Source organism: Biomphalaria glabrata, chromosome 4 (assembly GCF_947242115.1).
Source record: "Biomphalaria glabrata chromosome 4, xgBioGlab47.1, whole genome shotgun sequence".
NCBI lineage: Eukaryota > Metazoa > Mollusca > Gastropoda > Planorbidae > Biomphalaria > Biomphalaria glabrata.
Genome location: NC_074714.1, coordinates 969,903 through 983,874, shown reverse-complemented (window position 1 = coordinate 983,874; position 13,972 = coordinate 969,903). Strand labels below are relative to the sequence as shown.

General features: G+C 36.5%; 1 protein-coding gene across 13 annotated transcripts in view; it reads right to left on the bottom strand.

Annotated features, from left to right (window-relative positions):
- Positions 1-1,909: 1,909 nt before the first annotated feature.
- The window catches only part of LOC129925651 (uncharacterized), a 54,295-nt gene continuing 42,232 nt past the window's right edge, over positions 1,910-13,972 (bottom strand). For 5 of the 13 annotated variants that reach the window (XM_056025408.1, XM_056025413.1, XM_056025415.1 and 2 more), the window contains 6 exons: positions 12,438-12,489; positions 11,848-11,982; positions 10,203-10,385; positions 8,314-8,481; positions 4,563-4,709; positions 1,910-3,307 (listed from right to left, as the gene is read on the bottom strand). In XM_056025408.1, coding sequence (XP_055881383.1) covers positions 3,090-3,307; positions 4,563-4,709; positions 8,314-8,481; positions 10,203-10,385; positions 11,848-11,982; positions 12,438-12,489 — 903 coding nt within the window. In that variant the 3' untranslated portion in view covers positions 1,910-3,089. The remainder of the gene's footprint in view (positions 3,308-4,562; positions 4,710-8,313; positions 8,482-10,202; positions 10,386-11,847; positions 11,983-12,437; positions 12,490-13,972) is intronic. The other 8 variants (XR_008777338.1, XM_056025411.1, XM_056025410.1 and 5 more) reach the window with 6 other exon arrangements.

The following is a 13,972-nucleotide window of genomic DNA, read 5'->3' as shown; positions in this document are numbered from 1 at the left end:
GCTTTACTTTTAATAGCATGTTGTTGTTTTTGCATTGCTCATTTGTTATAATTAGGATTACCCACAGTAGCTTCAACAATTTATCTTTTGGTCTGTGTATTCTAGTATATGCTTCATTTAATTGGAATGGCCAGCTTTAAATTCCTTCCCATACACACTTCTGGCCTGTGAGCTGTTCTCGCATAACATTTTGATCCAATATCCCCCTTCCAATTTCAATACTCTTCTAAGATACTCTTCTTCGATATTACTTTAAATTAGAGCAGGTCACTTATATTGACCTCCCACGCACAAACACATCCTTCTGGATGTTTTTTATTTTTACCTCCACCTCAACACACAAAATAGGATGGCTGCCTGGTCGTGCGGTTTGCGCGCTGGACTGTTGTTCGGATTTATCGATGGTCGAGGGTTCAAATCCTGCCCGCTCCCATCCCCCGTCGTCCTGCAGGAGGTTTGGACTAGGAAGTAAACTATCTTCAACTCTGAAGGAACATCCGAAACATGTAAAACAAACAAACAAATAAAATATTTATATCTGCATTGTTTTAAACACATTTTACACACTTAAAATTTTTTTTTGTCCTAGTATATAAAATAATATTGTCTTTTTGTTATATCAACTTGAAGATAAAATTGGGAATGAAAAATCATTTTAGGAAGTTTTAATTGCTGTAGTTTCCATTCGTGAACTGGATTAGTTGTTCTAGGAACAAGTTAAATTTGTATTTTTTTTAGTTCACCACAATTGAGGTAACTAGTGAAAGGTGAGGGAATCAGTAAATGCCCTTCGAATTATAGTCTAGATTGTAATAGTCCTTTTCCAATGCTGTTAGATGTGTTAGGAATTCTTAAGTTTTTGCATCAAGTGGGTCTATCATGAGTTATTGATTATCATATTGCTGTGTTACTTTGGTTATTGTATATTTATTGTATATATGTTACTTTTTGTCTAAATTGAGCTTTTACTTATAGATGGTCTCATTCTGCATCTGCTCTGAAACTTCTTACATCGAATATATCAAATCTACATCTTTTATTTATGAGTACCCGTATATGATCTATTTGATTTCATTTTCCATGAGGTGATATCCATGTTGCTTTATAAATTTTCTTATGCTGGCATTTAGTGCTACAGATAGACATTCCTTTTCCTGAGGCCAAACCCAGTAATGTTAGGTCATTATTATTTGCCTCTTCATATGTTTTCTTTGCCTATTTGATCTGAAGGCAAATTCTTTTCCAATTTTGGCAATTGAAATCTCCTTGATGTCATGCAGTGTTGCCTCATCATGAATTCTTCATAGTTCATCATTGAAATGTTTACTTTGTATTATCAACGCTTTTTTCTTCTTTTTAGAGCGTTTTATTATAGCCAAAGCATGTTTTTAAAATTACTTTTTAGTATTCATATTTTTTTATGACTGTTGTTAACCCTTTGCACAACCAGTTGGGGTTGCCCTATTTAAGCTCTATGGATAGCTGCCTTTACTTTTGGTTAAGGTGCCATAATCTTTGTGGATCCTCCCTTTTTGTCCAGGCAGCAGGTTTGATTAGTATTTTATTTCTTCGATATTCGCCATATCTGAAGAGCCTTCCCCTATTTGCCCCCTGAGATAAAGCTTGATGGGAGATCAAAGTTCCAGCTTGATTTAATTGTGATCCTTCAGCCATGAAACTACAGTATATGGAAATGAGATGAATCCCTGGGCATTGGCCAAAACTATCTCCCTCACAGCAGTTTCCCTCTCTCCAAGCAACTGATTTATACTGATGAAATTCAGAATTATGGTCCTTAAAGGCCTGCTTGTTAATTTATTTACCAACATTAAATTGCACTATGTAAAATTATTTTATAAACTTTGAAAGGCCTGTTTACTTTTTATTCAACTTTTTTTGTGTGCATATATCAATTTTTTTTATAAACATTTAGCCATGAGATGGACAGTTGTTTTGAAGGGACTCAGTTTATTTGCAGCTTTTCTGAAATGTTACTTGTGAATAGCATAATCAAACTATTTACTGAGGATATAAAGTACTAAAGTTATTACCTGGATGTAACGCTTGTTATTTACCTAAAATTAGGACAAACTATTTGTTGCAATTAAATTTTGAAACAGTTCCCTCTCCTGTCATTTATTTGTGGAATTTTGTCTGTATTTGTTTACAAAATACCAGCATACAGCTGTTTATTAGTCTGCAGTAACAAGCATTTGCCAGCATCATACACTGTTTTGTTTAAACATTAATTATAGAGTACTTGCTTACAGAAACAATATAGATAAATCAACATTATTAAGGTGTAATTGATGATGAAGAAGACAACATAACAAATGTTAAAATTCTGTGGAAACAATCCTATAATAATTACACTGAAGACAAATGATATACAATGAATGTCAATGCCTTCAATTTCCAAGATTTTAATGAATGCAGTGTTTCACATGACTACTCAAACCCAGTCACAACCTGTATATTTTTCCACATCTAGTGCAGAGAGAGCCATCCGGTGTTGGGTCTAGTTTAGTTTTCTTTATAGATTTATAAATACATTTAAAGGCAAATCAGAATCAATGCTTTAAAAAATTAAATTGGAAAGTTCATTTACACTAAAAGAAACAAAACAAACAAGTCGTTACAAGTGTAGTAACTGTAAAATAACTTATAAATGGAAAAGGCAACACATTATATAAAGAACTTGAAATCGTTTAATGAAAAAAACAAACTAGCAACACAATTTATCCAGTATTAGAAGAGGATGTCCAAAAACATGCAAATTATCAATTACCTCAATTATCAAAGCGACGTTTTATTAGAGGTCTATAAAACTACAATTATTTCATGCACAGTACACCAATGATTGCTTCATTATGATTGATATCGTTGTGGGGACAAAAACTAAAACTAACTTGTTGTAGTATATATATTCTATATAAACTAGAATCTAGTAAAATATCGAACAAAGCCAAGGGGATTTCAGTGGAGTAGACCTACTCGGGCTACTAAGTACTTTATCTACCTAATAGTCATTTCTACTTTAGCAACCTAATAGACATTTGTAATTTGTCTTCCTAATAGACATTTGTACTTTATCTACCTAATAGACATATAATAATAGAACGCAATTCAAAAAACAACGATATAGAATAATATAGATCTATCCAAATAGTGTATAATGAGAGACGGCTGGCAGAATTGTCACGGGAAGAACAATATTTACAGCACATCAATGGTTGTGTCTGGCAGATACTTGGGCTAGTACACAGCTGTGGACTTAAATCTGGTTCTCCTACTACACACTCTGTATCTGTTAAAAGTAAACAGATAATTATACTTATTCATTATGTCTCGACCACTGAAAACAGTACCACTTCTTAAACAACTTAATCAAAGTTAGATATGTTGACCTCTAGTTCCTTAGAGGGATTATGGGCAGGACATGGCCTAAATTCTGCCGATGCGTCAAAAAATACAAATACCTCTAGCTCACAAAACAAAACATTAGCAACCGATAAAGTGGATTTGATTATATAAGGAAACAACAAAGCTACGGACTGAAAAGAATACCAACAAATAAACATTTCCAAGACATGGGATACATTTTTTTTTCACAGTTGGGGCTACTGCACTCCTCATTAATCTACGGATTCAAAGACAAGCTTTATTATTATTATTATTATTATACACCACATTAAAATTTCTGATTGTAAACAATGTTTCTACCATAACTGACATCCTTACAAGAGCTAAGACAAAATAAGTAGATCGAAATATCTAGGCCTACTATATTAATATTTTGGTTTTCTATAGTTCTAATGGTTTTTTTTAATGGATTATACAGATTATTATTATTATCGCGACAATATTACTGGCCACCGAAAGGCAGGAAGGCCACTATAGCTTTGTGTAGTCTGTCAGTCCATTCTTTCATCAGTCTGTCACACTTATAGAAAATCTTTTGAAAATCTGATTTCATATTTTACAGCTTGGAAAGATCTGATGCTTAGGCTACTTTATGATTTCTGAAACTGAACCGTCTTTATTAGAATAATAATTATCCAAGTTGGTTTTTCATAAAAATGCATAATGATACACATTCTTTGATACTTAAAGATACAGACTATTTTATTTCCAGTGAAACATATGAGTCTATATTGAACGAAGGTACAGGTACAATCTTATAATTAACTTCCCTTGACTCAATTTTTTTTTACGTATATAGAAGATCGTTTATTGACTATGTATCTTTTATAAAACACATTTCTTAGACAAAGGAATAGTTTAAAGCTTAGAACTTAGATATGAATTGCAAATCACTTAAACTACCAAGAGCTCAAACGTCAGATAAAACACATGTAATATGAATAGTTGCCTAGTTGTTTGGTATGCGTTCTGGACTGTCGTTCGGTGGTCTCAATGTTCATGAGTTCAAACCCTGCCCGCTGCCTTCCCCCTTCGTCCTGCGGGAGGTTTGGGCCAGTATGTAGTTCATCTTCAAAACTGAATAAGCATTCGAAAAATGTTAAATGTATTTGCACACATTTTGTTACAAAATTTCCTACCGTTGGGGGGCGTTAATTGTGTGGTACTTGTAGTTGAAGAATTGTAATGTAACGAGCAATAGTGACAGCATAGTGATGACTTTGTCAGGCAGACACTAGTGTTAGTGCACAGTTCTGGCCTCAAGTCTAGATCTCCTGGTTCACATTCTGTAGACAATTTTAAAAATACATACTATATCATCAAGAATGTCTTCAATGCTTTTCGATTTGTGACTTGCAGCATACATTATTTTTATCTAAATGTTTAGCGACTAATGAAAAAGATTAGGCTAAGGGATTAGTGGGGGCAGGTACGATTAAAACAGCAATTTCGTGTATTATAACGTCACAAATATCTTTAAGCGAAAACAACTTTTGTAGTCTACACAATTGAAACAATAATTTGCATTTTTTGATTACAATTATACACGTCACATTCTTTTAACACAATTTTAAAACTTTAATGCACGCATCACGATGATACTCTCTCTGTAATATACACAGTGGTATAGATTTGGTATAGACTGAAATACTATTTGATAAGCAATAATACACATTAATTCACAATTTTACATTGTTTGAAGCAGAAAAATACACTGCCTTTTTAAAGCTTTTTAAAGCAAGGATTGGAATTGTAGTCATAGTCGAGTTCAGAGAAAACCAGAAACGTGTTCGTATTCAACCACGACGGAGGAGCTATGTATACATATACACACACAATTACACAATAACACAGTCACGATCGAAAGACTACAATATTGTAACGTCACTCTTTCTATCCCGGCTTTATGCAAACACTTCACAACCTACTCAACTTGACAATTCGGGCGCCATAAAACTTAATTAATGTCTAATATCTTTACGAGACAAAGGTGTCACTTCAAAAAAGGAGTCAATTAGTCAATACTGTACAATTGGTAACACGAAACAGTGTCTGTAAAAACGCTTAACCGTACTGTACTGATGTATAAACTCTGTACTGTTCTATCAAACTCTACTGGCCTCTCCGCCTCGTCCTTGACTCGTACTAGATTCAACTGGGCGACTTCCCACTGGACTTGACTGTACTGGATTCAACTGGGCGACTTCCCACTGGACTTGGCTGTACTGGATTCAACTGGTTGACTTCACACTGGACTTGACTGTAATGGATTCAACTGGGCGACTTCCCACTGGACTTGACTGTAATGGATTCAACTGGGTGACCTCACACTGGACTTGACTGTAATGGATTCAACTGGGCGACTTCCCACTGGACTTGACTGTAATGGATTCAACTGGGTGACTTCACACTGGACTTGACTGTAATGGATTCAACTGGGTGACTTCCCACTGGACTTGACTGTAATGGATTCAACTGGGCGACTTCACACTAGACTTGAATGTAATGGATTCAACTGGGTGATTTCACACTGGACTTGACTATAATGGATTCAACTGGGCGAATTCACACTGGACTTGACTGTAATGGATTCAACTGGGCAACTTCACACTGGACTTGACTGTACTGGACTAAATGTAACTCGTGAATCTTAACCGTCATTGACCTTCTCTCTTTTCATAGGGTCGTCGAAGGCCTTCTCGAAAGCGCTAGAACATTGCCATTCCTTCTGGATGATCATATGAACTGAGGAATCGCCCCTCGCCACGGTTGAAAGTTCGTCCAGGGCTGGCCTTAGATTAAAGGTAGCCTCGCACAGGACTCAAAAAAATGTTTAGAGAAAAAAAAAGCAAATCTCAAACTAGCAGCAGAGTTCTATAGCTCAATGTCTAGGCCCTACTGGTCTAGCTCTAAGCTGTACATCATCCAGATCAAATCTCAAACTAACAGAAGTCTATAGCTCAATGTCTACTGGTCTAGCTCTACATCATCCAGATCAAATCTCAAACTAGCAGAAGTCTATAGCTCAATGTCTACTGGTCTAGCTCTACATCATCCAGATCAAATCTCAAACTATCAGAGTTCTATAGCTCAATGTCTACTGGTCTAGCTCTACATCATCCAGATCAAATCTCAAACTATCAGAGTTCTATAGCTCAATGTCTACTGGTCTAGCTCTACATCATCAGATCAAATCTCAAACTATCAGAGTTCTATAGCTCAATGTCTACTGGTCTAGCTCTACATCATCCAGATCAAATCTCAAACTATCAGAGTTCTATAGCTCAATGTCTACTGGTCTAGCTCTGAATCATCCAGATCAAATCTCAAACTATCAGAGTTCTATAGCTCAGTGTCTACTGGTCTAGCTCTACATCATCCAGATCAAATCTCAAACTATCAGAGTTCTATAGCTCAATGTCTACTGGTCTAGCTCTACATCATCCAGATCAAATCTCAAACTATCAGAGTTCTATAGCTCAATGTCTACTGGTCTAGCTCTAAGCTCTACATCATCCAGATCAAATCTCAAACTAACAGAAGTCTATAGCTCAATGTCTACTGGTCTAGCTCTGAATCATCCAGATCAAATCTCAAACTAACAGAAGTCTATAGCTCAATGTCTACTGGTCTTGCTCTAAGCTGTACATCATCCAGATCAAATCTCAAACTAACAGAAGTCTATAGCTGAATGTCTACTGGTCTAGCTCTAAGCTCTACATCATCCAGATCAAATCTCAAACTAACAGAAGTCTATAGCTCAATGTCTACTGATCTAGCTCTAAGCTCTACATCATCCAGATCAAATCTCAATCTAACAGAAGTCTATAGCTCAATGTCTACTGGTCTAGCTCTAAGCTCTAGATCATCCAGATCAAATCTCAAACTAACAGAAGTCTATAGCTCAATGTCTGATGGTCTAGCTCTGAATCATCCAGATAGAATCTCAAACGAACAGAATGTCTACTGGTCTAGCTCTAAGCTCTACATCATCCAGATCAAATCTCAAACTAACAGAAGTCTATAGCTCAATGTCTACTGGTCTAGCTCTAAGCTCTACATCATACAGATCAAATCTCAAACTAACAGAAGTCTATAGCTCAATGACTACTGGTCTAGCTCTAAGCTCTACATCATCCAGATCAAATCTCAATCTTACAGAAGTCTATAGCTCAATGTCTACTGGTCTAGCTCTAAGCTCTACAATATTACATTATTCCATCTTGGATTCTTCTCTCTAACACTTTCAACGCGCATTCGCAGGAAGCAGTACGAAGCAGTAAATGGCCTAATTTGTTTTACATACGTCGGTGCAAAAGAAAACGAAAAACTAATTAACCAAATTTGTTAAACATACGTCGGTGCAAAAGAAAACGAAAAACTAATTAACCAAATTTGTTAATTAACTATTGGTAATTAATTACTTTGTTTGGTATCTGAAACAATGAAAATAAATAGTACTTGATTGAAGTCTTGGTATAAGCTCCTTTATATTAGGCTGCCGTCTGATTCTTAGTATGGTTACCGCGTTGGCTTGAGAAGCCTGAGAAGGCTTTAGCCCCAAAGTTCGGTCGTTACCTTTTTTTTTTTTTTTAAATACACTTTAAAAGCGATCACCCAGATACCCTGTTCTTTCTCCTTCTTTCCAACCGGTTGATAAAAGTGATAGGATCATAGTGTATTGAGAACGCCAAAAGGATGAGATAGCGCTAAACAAAAACATTTGGTATAAAATATATTTAATTGCAGATGTATTAATTTTAGTCTAGCTCTATTACAAATTTAATTTCATGACTGATCCAAACTAATTGATAGAAATTAATATAAGCTTTGTTTTTTTTTTTTAAAGTATTTTTTTAACGTCACATTTACTACCAATACATTGCCTACTAGTTTTGGGTGAAGTGGAGGGTATCAATGGTCTCGTTGTCGTGGTACTTGTAGTTGCAGACGTGTAATATGACGAGCAGTAGTGACAGCACTGTGTTGGCTGTATTAGGCAGACGCTAAAGTTAGTACACAGTTCTGGTCTCAAGTCTTGATCTCCTTGTTCACAATCTGTACAGTATTTTAAAAAAATACATTACAAGACTATATCTTGAATGCTCAAAAAAAAAAAGAGCGGCTTTTGCAAAGTACAGTTTTATTGTTTTAGATTCGCATATATACACTGCTTGGCAACAAAGAAGAAGAATTATGCTAAATGAGGCCTGGGAAATGTAACAAAAGAAAAACCTATAGACATAAAAGTATTTAAAGATAAGCATGTCAAAATACTGGTAAACTGCAGAAATCAGATCCCCACACACAAAAAAAATAATTAAATTTTCAACATTGCCAAATCTTTGCCACATTCCTTGTCGTAGATCCGAGAATGAGTGTGAGAAAAAAAACTGTGTTCAAACTTTTTACCAGACAGACAAGTGAATCGATAGAAAATAAAATATGAGAGCCTAAGTTTAGAGACTAAGCGACTATAGAAATAATATAAAATAACATTATACCTTGTTATATTAGAGGAACTTCTTATGGTCCGACAGTTACGCTGGGCAGGGCACGTATCCCGTGTGGGGGACGAACGTATGCCAAAAGCAGTCTTTTTTGGTGAGCTAAAAGGTGGTCGACGTAACAGAGGCGCCCCATGGAAACGCTTCAAAGACCATCTTAGGCATCAGCTTTCCTTGGCTGACATAGAAGAGAGCACCTGGTTGCATGCGGCCTCAGAACAAGACAGCTGGAGGTCACTCACAAATGCCGCGGGATACACATTTGAAACTGATCTTCGGACTCGAAGACAAGCCTTATTATATTAAACGAGGGGATAATGACAACTGACCACGCAGCCACCTTCGAGGCCCTAAAAGTCCCTAAGAATGTCAGTGGGCAATACAGCTGTAAACCTACAATATCACCTTGTAAAATGTCCAGTAGATAATCGACGCCGTAAGCGCCATTATCCAGACAATTCATTGGGAACGAATTTATTCAACGACCAGGCATGGACCAAAGTCTTGTCTGAAGGTTCCACAATGGCAGCGATCATAACTACGTACCCCGCCCGGAAATGTCTTCATGTTCTTGTACTGTAACCACAACAATACAGTGTGAGAACCACCGCTCCAGTTACGTCCTCACATCGAGTGAGATAAAAAAAAAAGAAGATATTAGGATATCAAGTAGAATTAAGAAATCTTTAACTACAAATCCCGAAACTAAAAAGTGTAGCTAGAAGAAGAAACGATTCAATTTGTAACGATAAGGACGCCCATGTAAGGCTACTCATTGACCTTTGCCCCTTGTGAATACATATTTTAAAGTGCTTCAAAGTCTTATGAGTAATTGAGAGCGCCTGCAAATCCGAGTAGCTATTACGAAAACGCATATATATCACGATGTCACTAATCGAGAACATCAAAGCTCACCCAGCTTTCTCATTTCTATCAAGAATTGCATAGAATCTTAAATGCTGCTGATAAAATCATTGGCAAAAAAAAAAAAAAAACCCATTCGGGCAGCTACAAGCTAAAAAGATTCTAGAAATAAAAGGTCATCCTTTGGGTCAGGATTTTGTGATTTTACCATCACTAAAGAGATACAAAACACCGATAGCAAAGACAAACAGACACAAAAAAATCCTTTGTTCCCCTGGCAATCAAATTATTAAATAGAAACAATCTGATAGAAACTTTTCGCAAGAATTGCATATGAACGCCTGATAGTACTTATTGTTAAAAACTAGTAGTTCATACATCCCATTAAATGTCAACAAAGTTTCCTACCTTTAATTGAAGTGAATAGCACAAGGGGATTTACTGTCGTGGCTAATCTTTTAGGTGTGCTTCTTCTGGTGCTGTACGTTGGGGTAAAGGGGGTGCCATAGCTACACATGCCGCAGCAATCCACTTGAGAATTCAAGCAGTGATCTTTTGTACAATCGATGATTCTATCTCCGTATTCACAGCCTAAAGTGGTACAATATCAAATTTAAATTAGGCCTATATGGAGAATTCTTTTAAAAAAGTCTTTCTGGTGTGTAAAGTTATGAACTATCGATTCGCTGTGTGTTTTAATAGAGCATATATGGCGCACAAATAGCTGAGGAAAATAGAACAGCGCTGGCAGAAGAAAAACGCCAGAGAAGAAAAGCAAGGCCAATTACACTAGCTCCAGCTGGAATAACCTGCCCAGCGTGCAGCCAAACATTCCGGGCTCACATAGGTCTGACCAACCACACGAGGAAGCACAAAACCCCAGTGCAAAACCACGATGGACGAACTATAAAATATGTATATGATTTTTTTGGGGGCATTGCACTATGAAAATTATCAACTCCATTTAATAATTATGGATTCGTATAGATAATTATCACCGTTTGGTACAGAGGCGGACGGAGTGTCAAAATCAGCCAGGCATTACTTACTATTGGCCAACATTTTGAGTGCCATATCATAAGTATTGTAACGAATCTCCCATATCCAGGCTCTCTGCAAACTGCACCACACGACACGACGAACTTAAAAAACCTCACCTCAGGGCTACAAAATAACAGTAACATTTTAATTTCAAATACATCACAATTGGCAATAACTGAATGTCCAAAAACCTAGTCTTACTCCGGACTTCACACACCTTGCTGGTTCTGACTTCGCCTCGTACTGGTCACATTGCGAGGTAACGTGAAGTGAAGTGATTCTGTACTCGTTGAGGAAATCGTAGCAATCACCACATTTTTTGTCATAGGAGTTACTTTCTTACGGCTTGCTATTGATGTTACAGAAGGCACCATCTTCACTAGCATGGCCATTGTAGCTGCGTATTTCGTGGCTCTGGGTTTCTACCACCTCGTTTAAAGTTTTCAGCTCGGGGCTCGTCATCTCTTCCACTGAGGTGTACATCTGTTCTACCCTGGCACAAGTCTCGTTCTGTAAGCTCACACTTGAACACATTCTAAAAGTCAGCCAACATTTGTTCTTTAGAAGTAATCAACAGCTCTACTACATCGGGCTCTAACTCGAACAGGGAGGTGTACGGATCTTCACCTTCTTCAGTTAGCAATAGGAAGGAAAAAAACCCGCATTTACAGCTTTAGTTCTGAATAATGTAGAAGTAGTTTCCTTTATTCGATATCAAACACAATAATTAAGTGCCAATAATGAATTGACTAATGGGTTTATTTTTAATTGATTCATGTTTTCTCTGCTACAATGAATAATTATTCAAGTTTCCACTTGATACAAGAATAGGTGTTGGAGAAATAACATCTACATTTATCTAAGGAGACCAAACCGTACATATTTAGCCATATATCTTAATTCTGAAGGATTACATTCCTCTAAGATACTCTAAGCGTTACTAGACATGGATTGACATGTATGGCATTATGTATGACGTAATAGATCATTGAATGTGTGTATTGAGGTTTACCTTTCACTGGCCTAGACACATTGTTACACGTGTCACAACATGCTCGATAGCTAAGAGTAGAGTAACAGTTGCCCATAAAGTCATTGATATACAAACTGCAAGAATAGCTCGGTCTGTCTCCAAATGCACAGTTTTCTAGAGAGATTAAAATGTAACAGAGCTGCTCAAAAGATTCCTCAAGCGGACTAATTCAACTTAATGCCACCACATCTTTTAAGTACGATTTCTTTCCCTTATTTAAAAAAATAATTCATTATCAATAGTTAATTAACAGAGCTGCATTAACCATAGAGTAGCAGCAATAGCACAGTATTAAGATTTACTACTTCTAAAGAAAAAAGTATTGCTGGGGAAATTAAGTTAGCTTTATAATGTACAGCTTTATAATGATGGCAGTTTTAAAAAATGTGTTTTACAATGGACACAACTGAAGCGACCATAATTTCAAAAATATTTGGCCTATTATCGTACGGATGTGTTGCATGGTACCCCCATAGTACCAATATAAATTAGTTTATTTTAAAAAATCAATATTCAGTTCTGATTAGGTGAATAAGAAAAAGAATATTTAAGATCTTTAAGTTACACACCATCAAGTTGAGGAGCGTATGGGTCGCTGACACATTGTCCATTTATGCAGACCTGAAACAAATACAGGTATTTAAAAATTCAATGATTAAAATTTTATAAACTGTGTGATAAATCACTTATTTTGTTTCAAGATCTTACCAAGAAGAACATAAAAATACTTTAAAAAAAACAAAAGTTATATTAAATGTAATTGAATCAATTAGTTAAAATCAGTCATGTAATTATAGACTGGGATTTTTAATTTCGGGAGCTTAAGAGCATCTCTGAGTCCACCCAGCTCTAATGAGTACCTGACATTAGTTGAATAAAATTAAAGGTCGTTGTAGTGGCCACATGACACCTTCCTAAACCATAGGCCACAGAAACAGGTTACCTTAACAACATCTGAGATATAGACCGTATGGTCTGAAAGGTAAACTTTACTTTTTTTCCTTATCTGTAAATATATATCTAATTTTATATAATATAGACGTTACTTCAAAAAAAAAAGAAGATGATTACGTCCTTCGCGTCATGCATTTAGCCATGCATATTAACCAATGACCTAAACTCTGCAAGTCACTAGTTTTCCTAGCTAGCTCAGGCAACCCATTCCATGCTCTAATAGCACTAGAGAAATAATTTATATATATCCTCCTTCGTGATCGAAGAGGAGCACATTTCTCATATCCTATGGACTCGTAGATGACTGTAAAGTCCAATCCTCACTTTAAAAAGCCGACCGCATACGTGGCATGGGGTGGGTTGGGCCAGTTACAGATAGGCTTGCTTCTTTCTCTCAGCTTTTTGTTAGTTGTTAGTACGGTGCTTTTTCACGCTGGTCACTCTTCTTGCTTCAAATCTCAAAGACTCCAACACTCACAGCTTCACGCCATGAGGAGAGATTGAGAGCTAGTGCTTCCCAGCGGTAAATGTCAATATTACACAGGAGCTCTTGAGAGTGTCTTTATAGTGTTTGCTGCTTGCATTGACCCCCATTGGGAGCGCTATCCTACACACAACTCCCCGTACAAAGGTCGTACGGAAAGGCGATTATTCTTGCATGCGGACTACAACTCCTGCCTATCGAAATTGGGATCTTTTTTACTGTGACATCGATACTGTACATGTTGGCTTACTTTAGGATTTCTGTATTTGAAATGTGGTCAGACCAACGCGCCTTATGATATTTTTGAACTTAAATTGTGTAATGTCTCTATAAATAGCTCGTTTTTATCTATAGTATTAGTCTATCTTTATGTAATTGTACAGCAGACTGACCTAGATATATAAATCTGTGTAATAGAAATATTTACACCAATGGTTTTCATTTAGCTTAATCAATGCGCTATGATCCTATCACTTGTCTGGACCAGTTGTGAAAGGGGGAGGAGAGAAGGGGGGGGGTTATCTCGGCGAATGCTTACATGATCTCCTTTTAAATGAATTTTAAAAAAATGCTCCCTCAGGGCTAAAGATTCCTCAAGCGGACTAATTCAACTTATGCCACCACATCTTTTAAGTACGATTTCTTTCCCTTATTTAAAAAAAATAA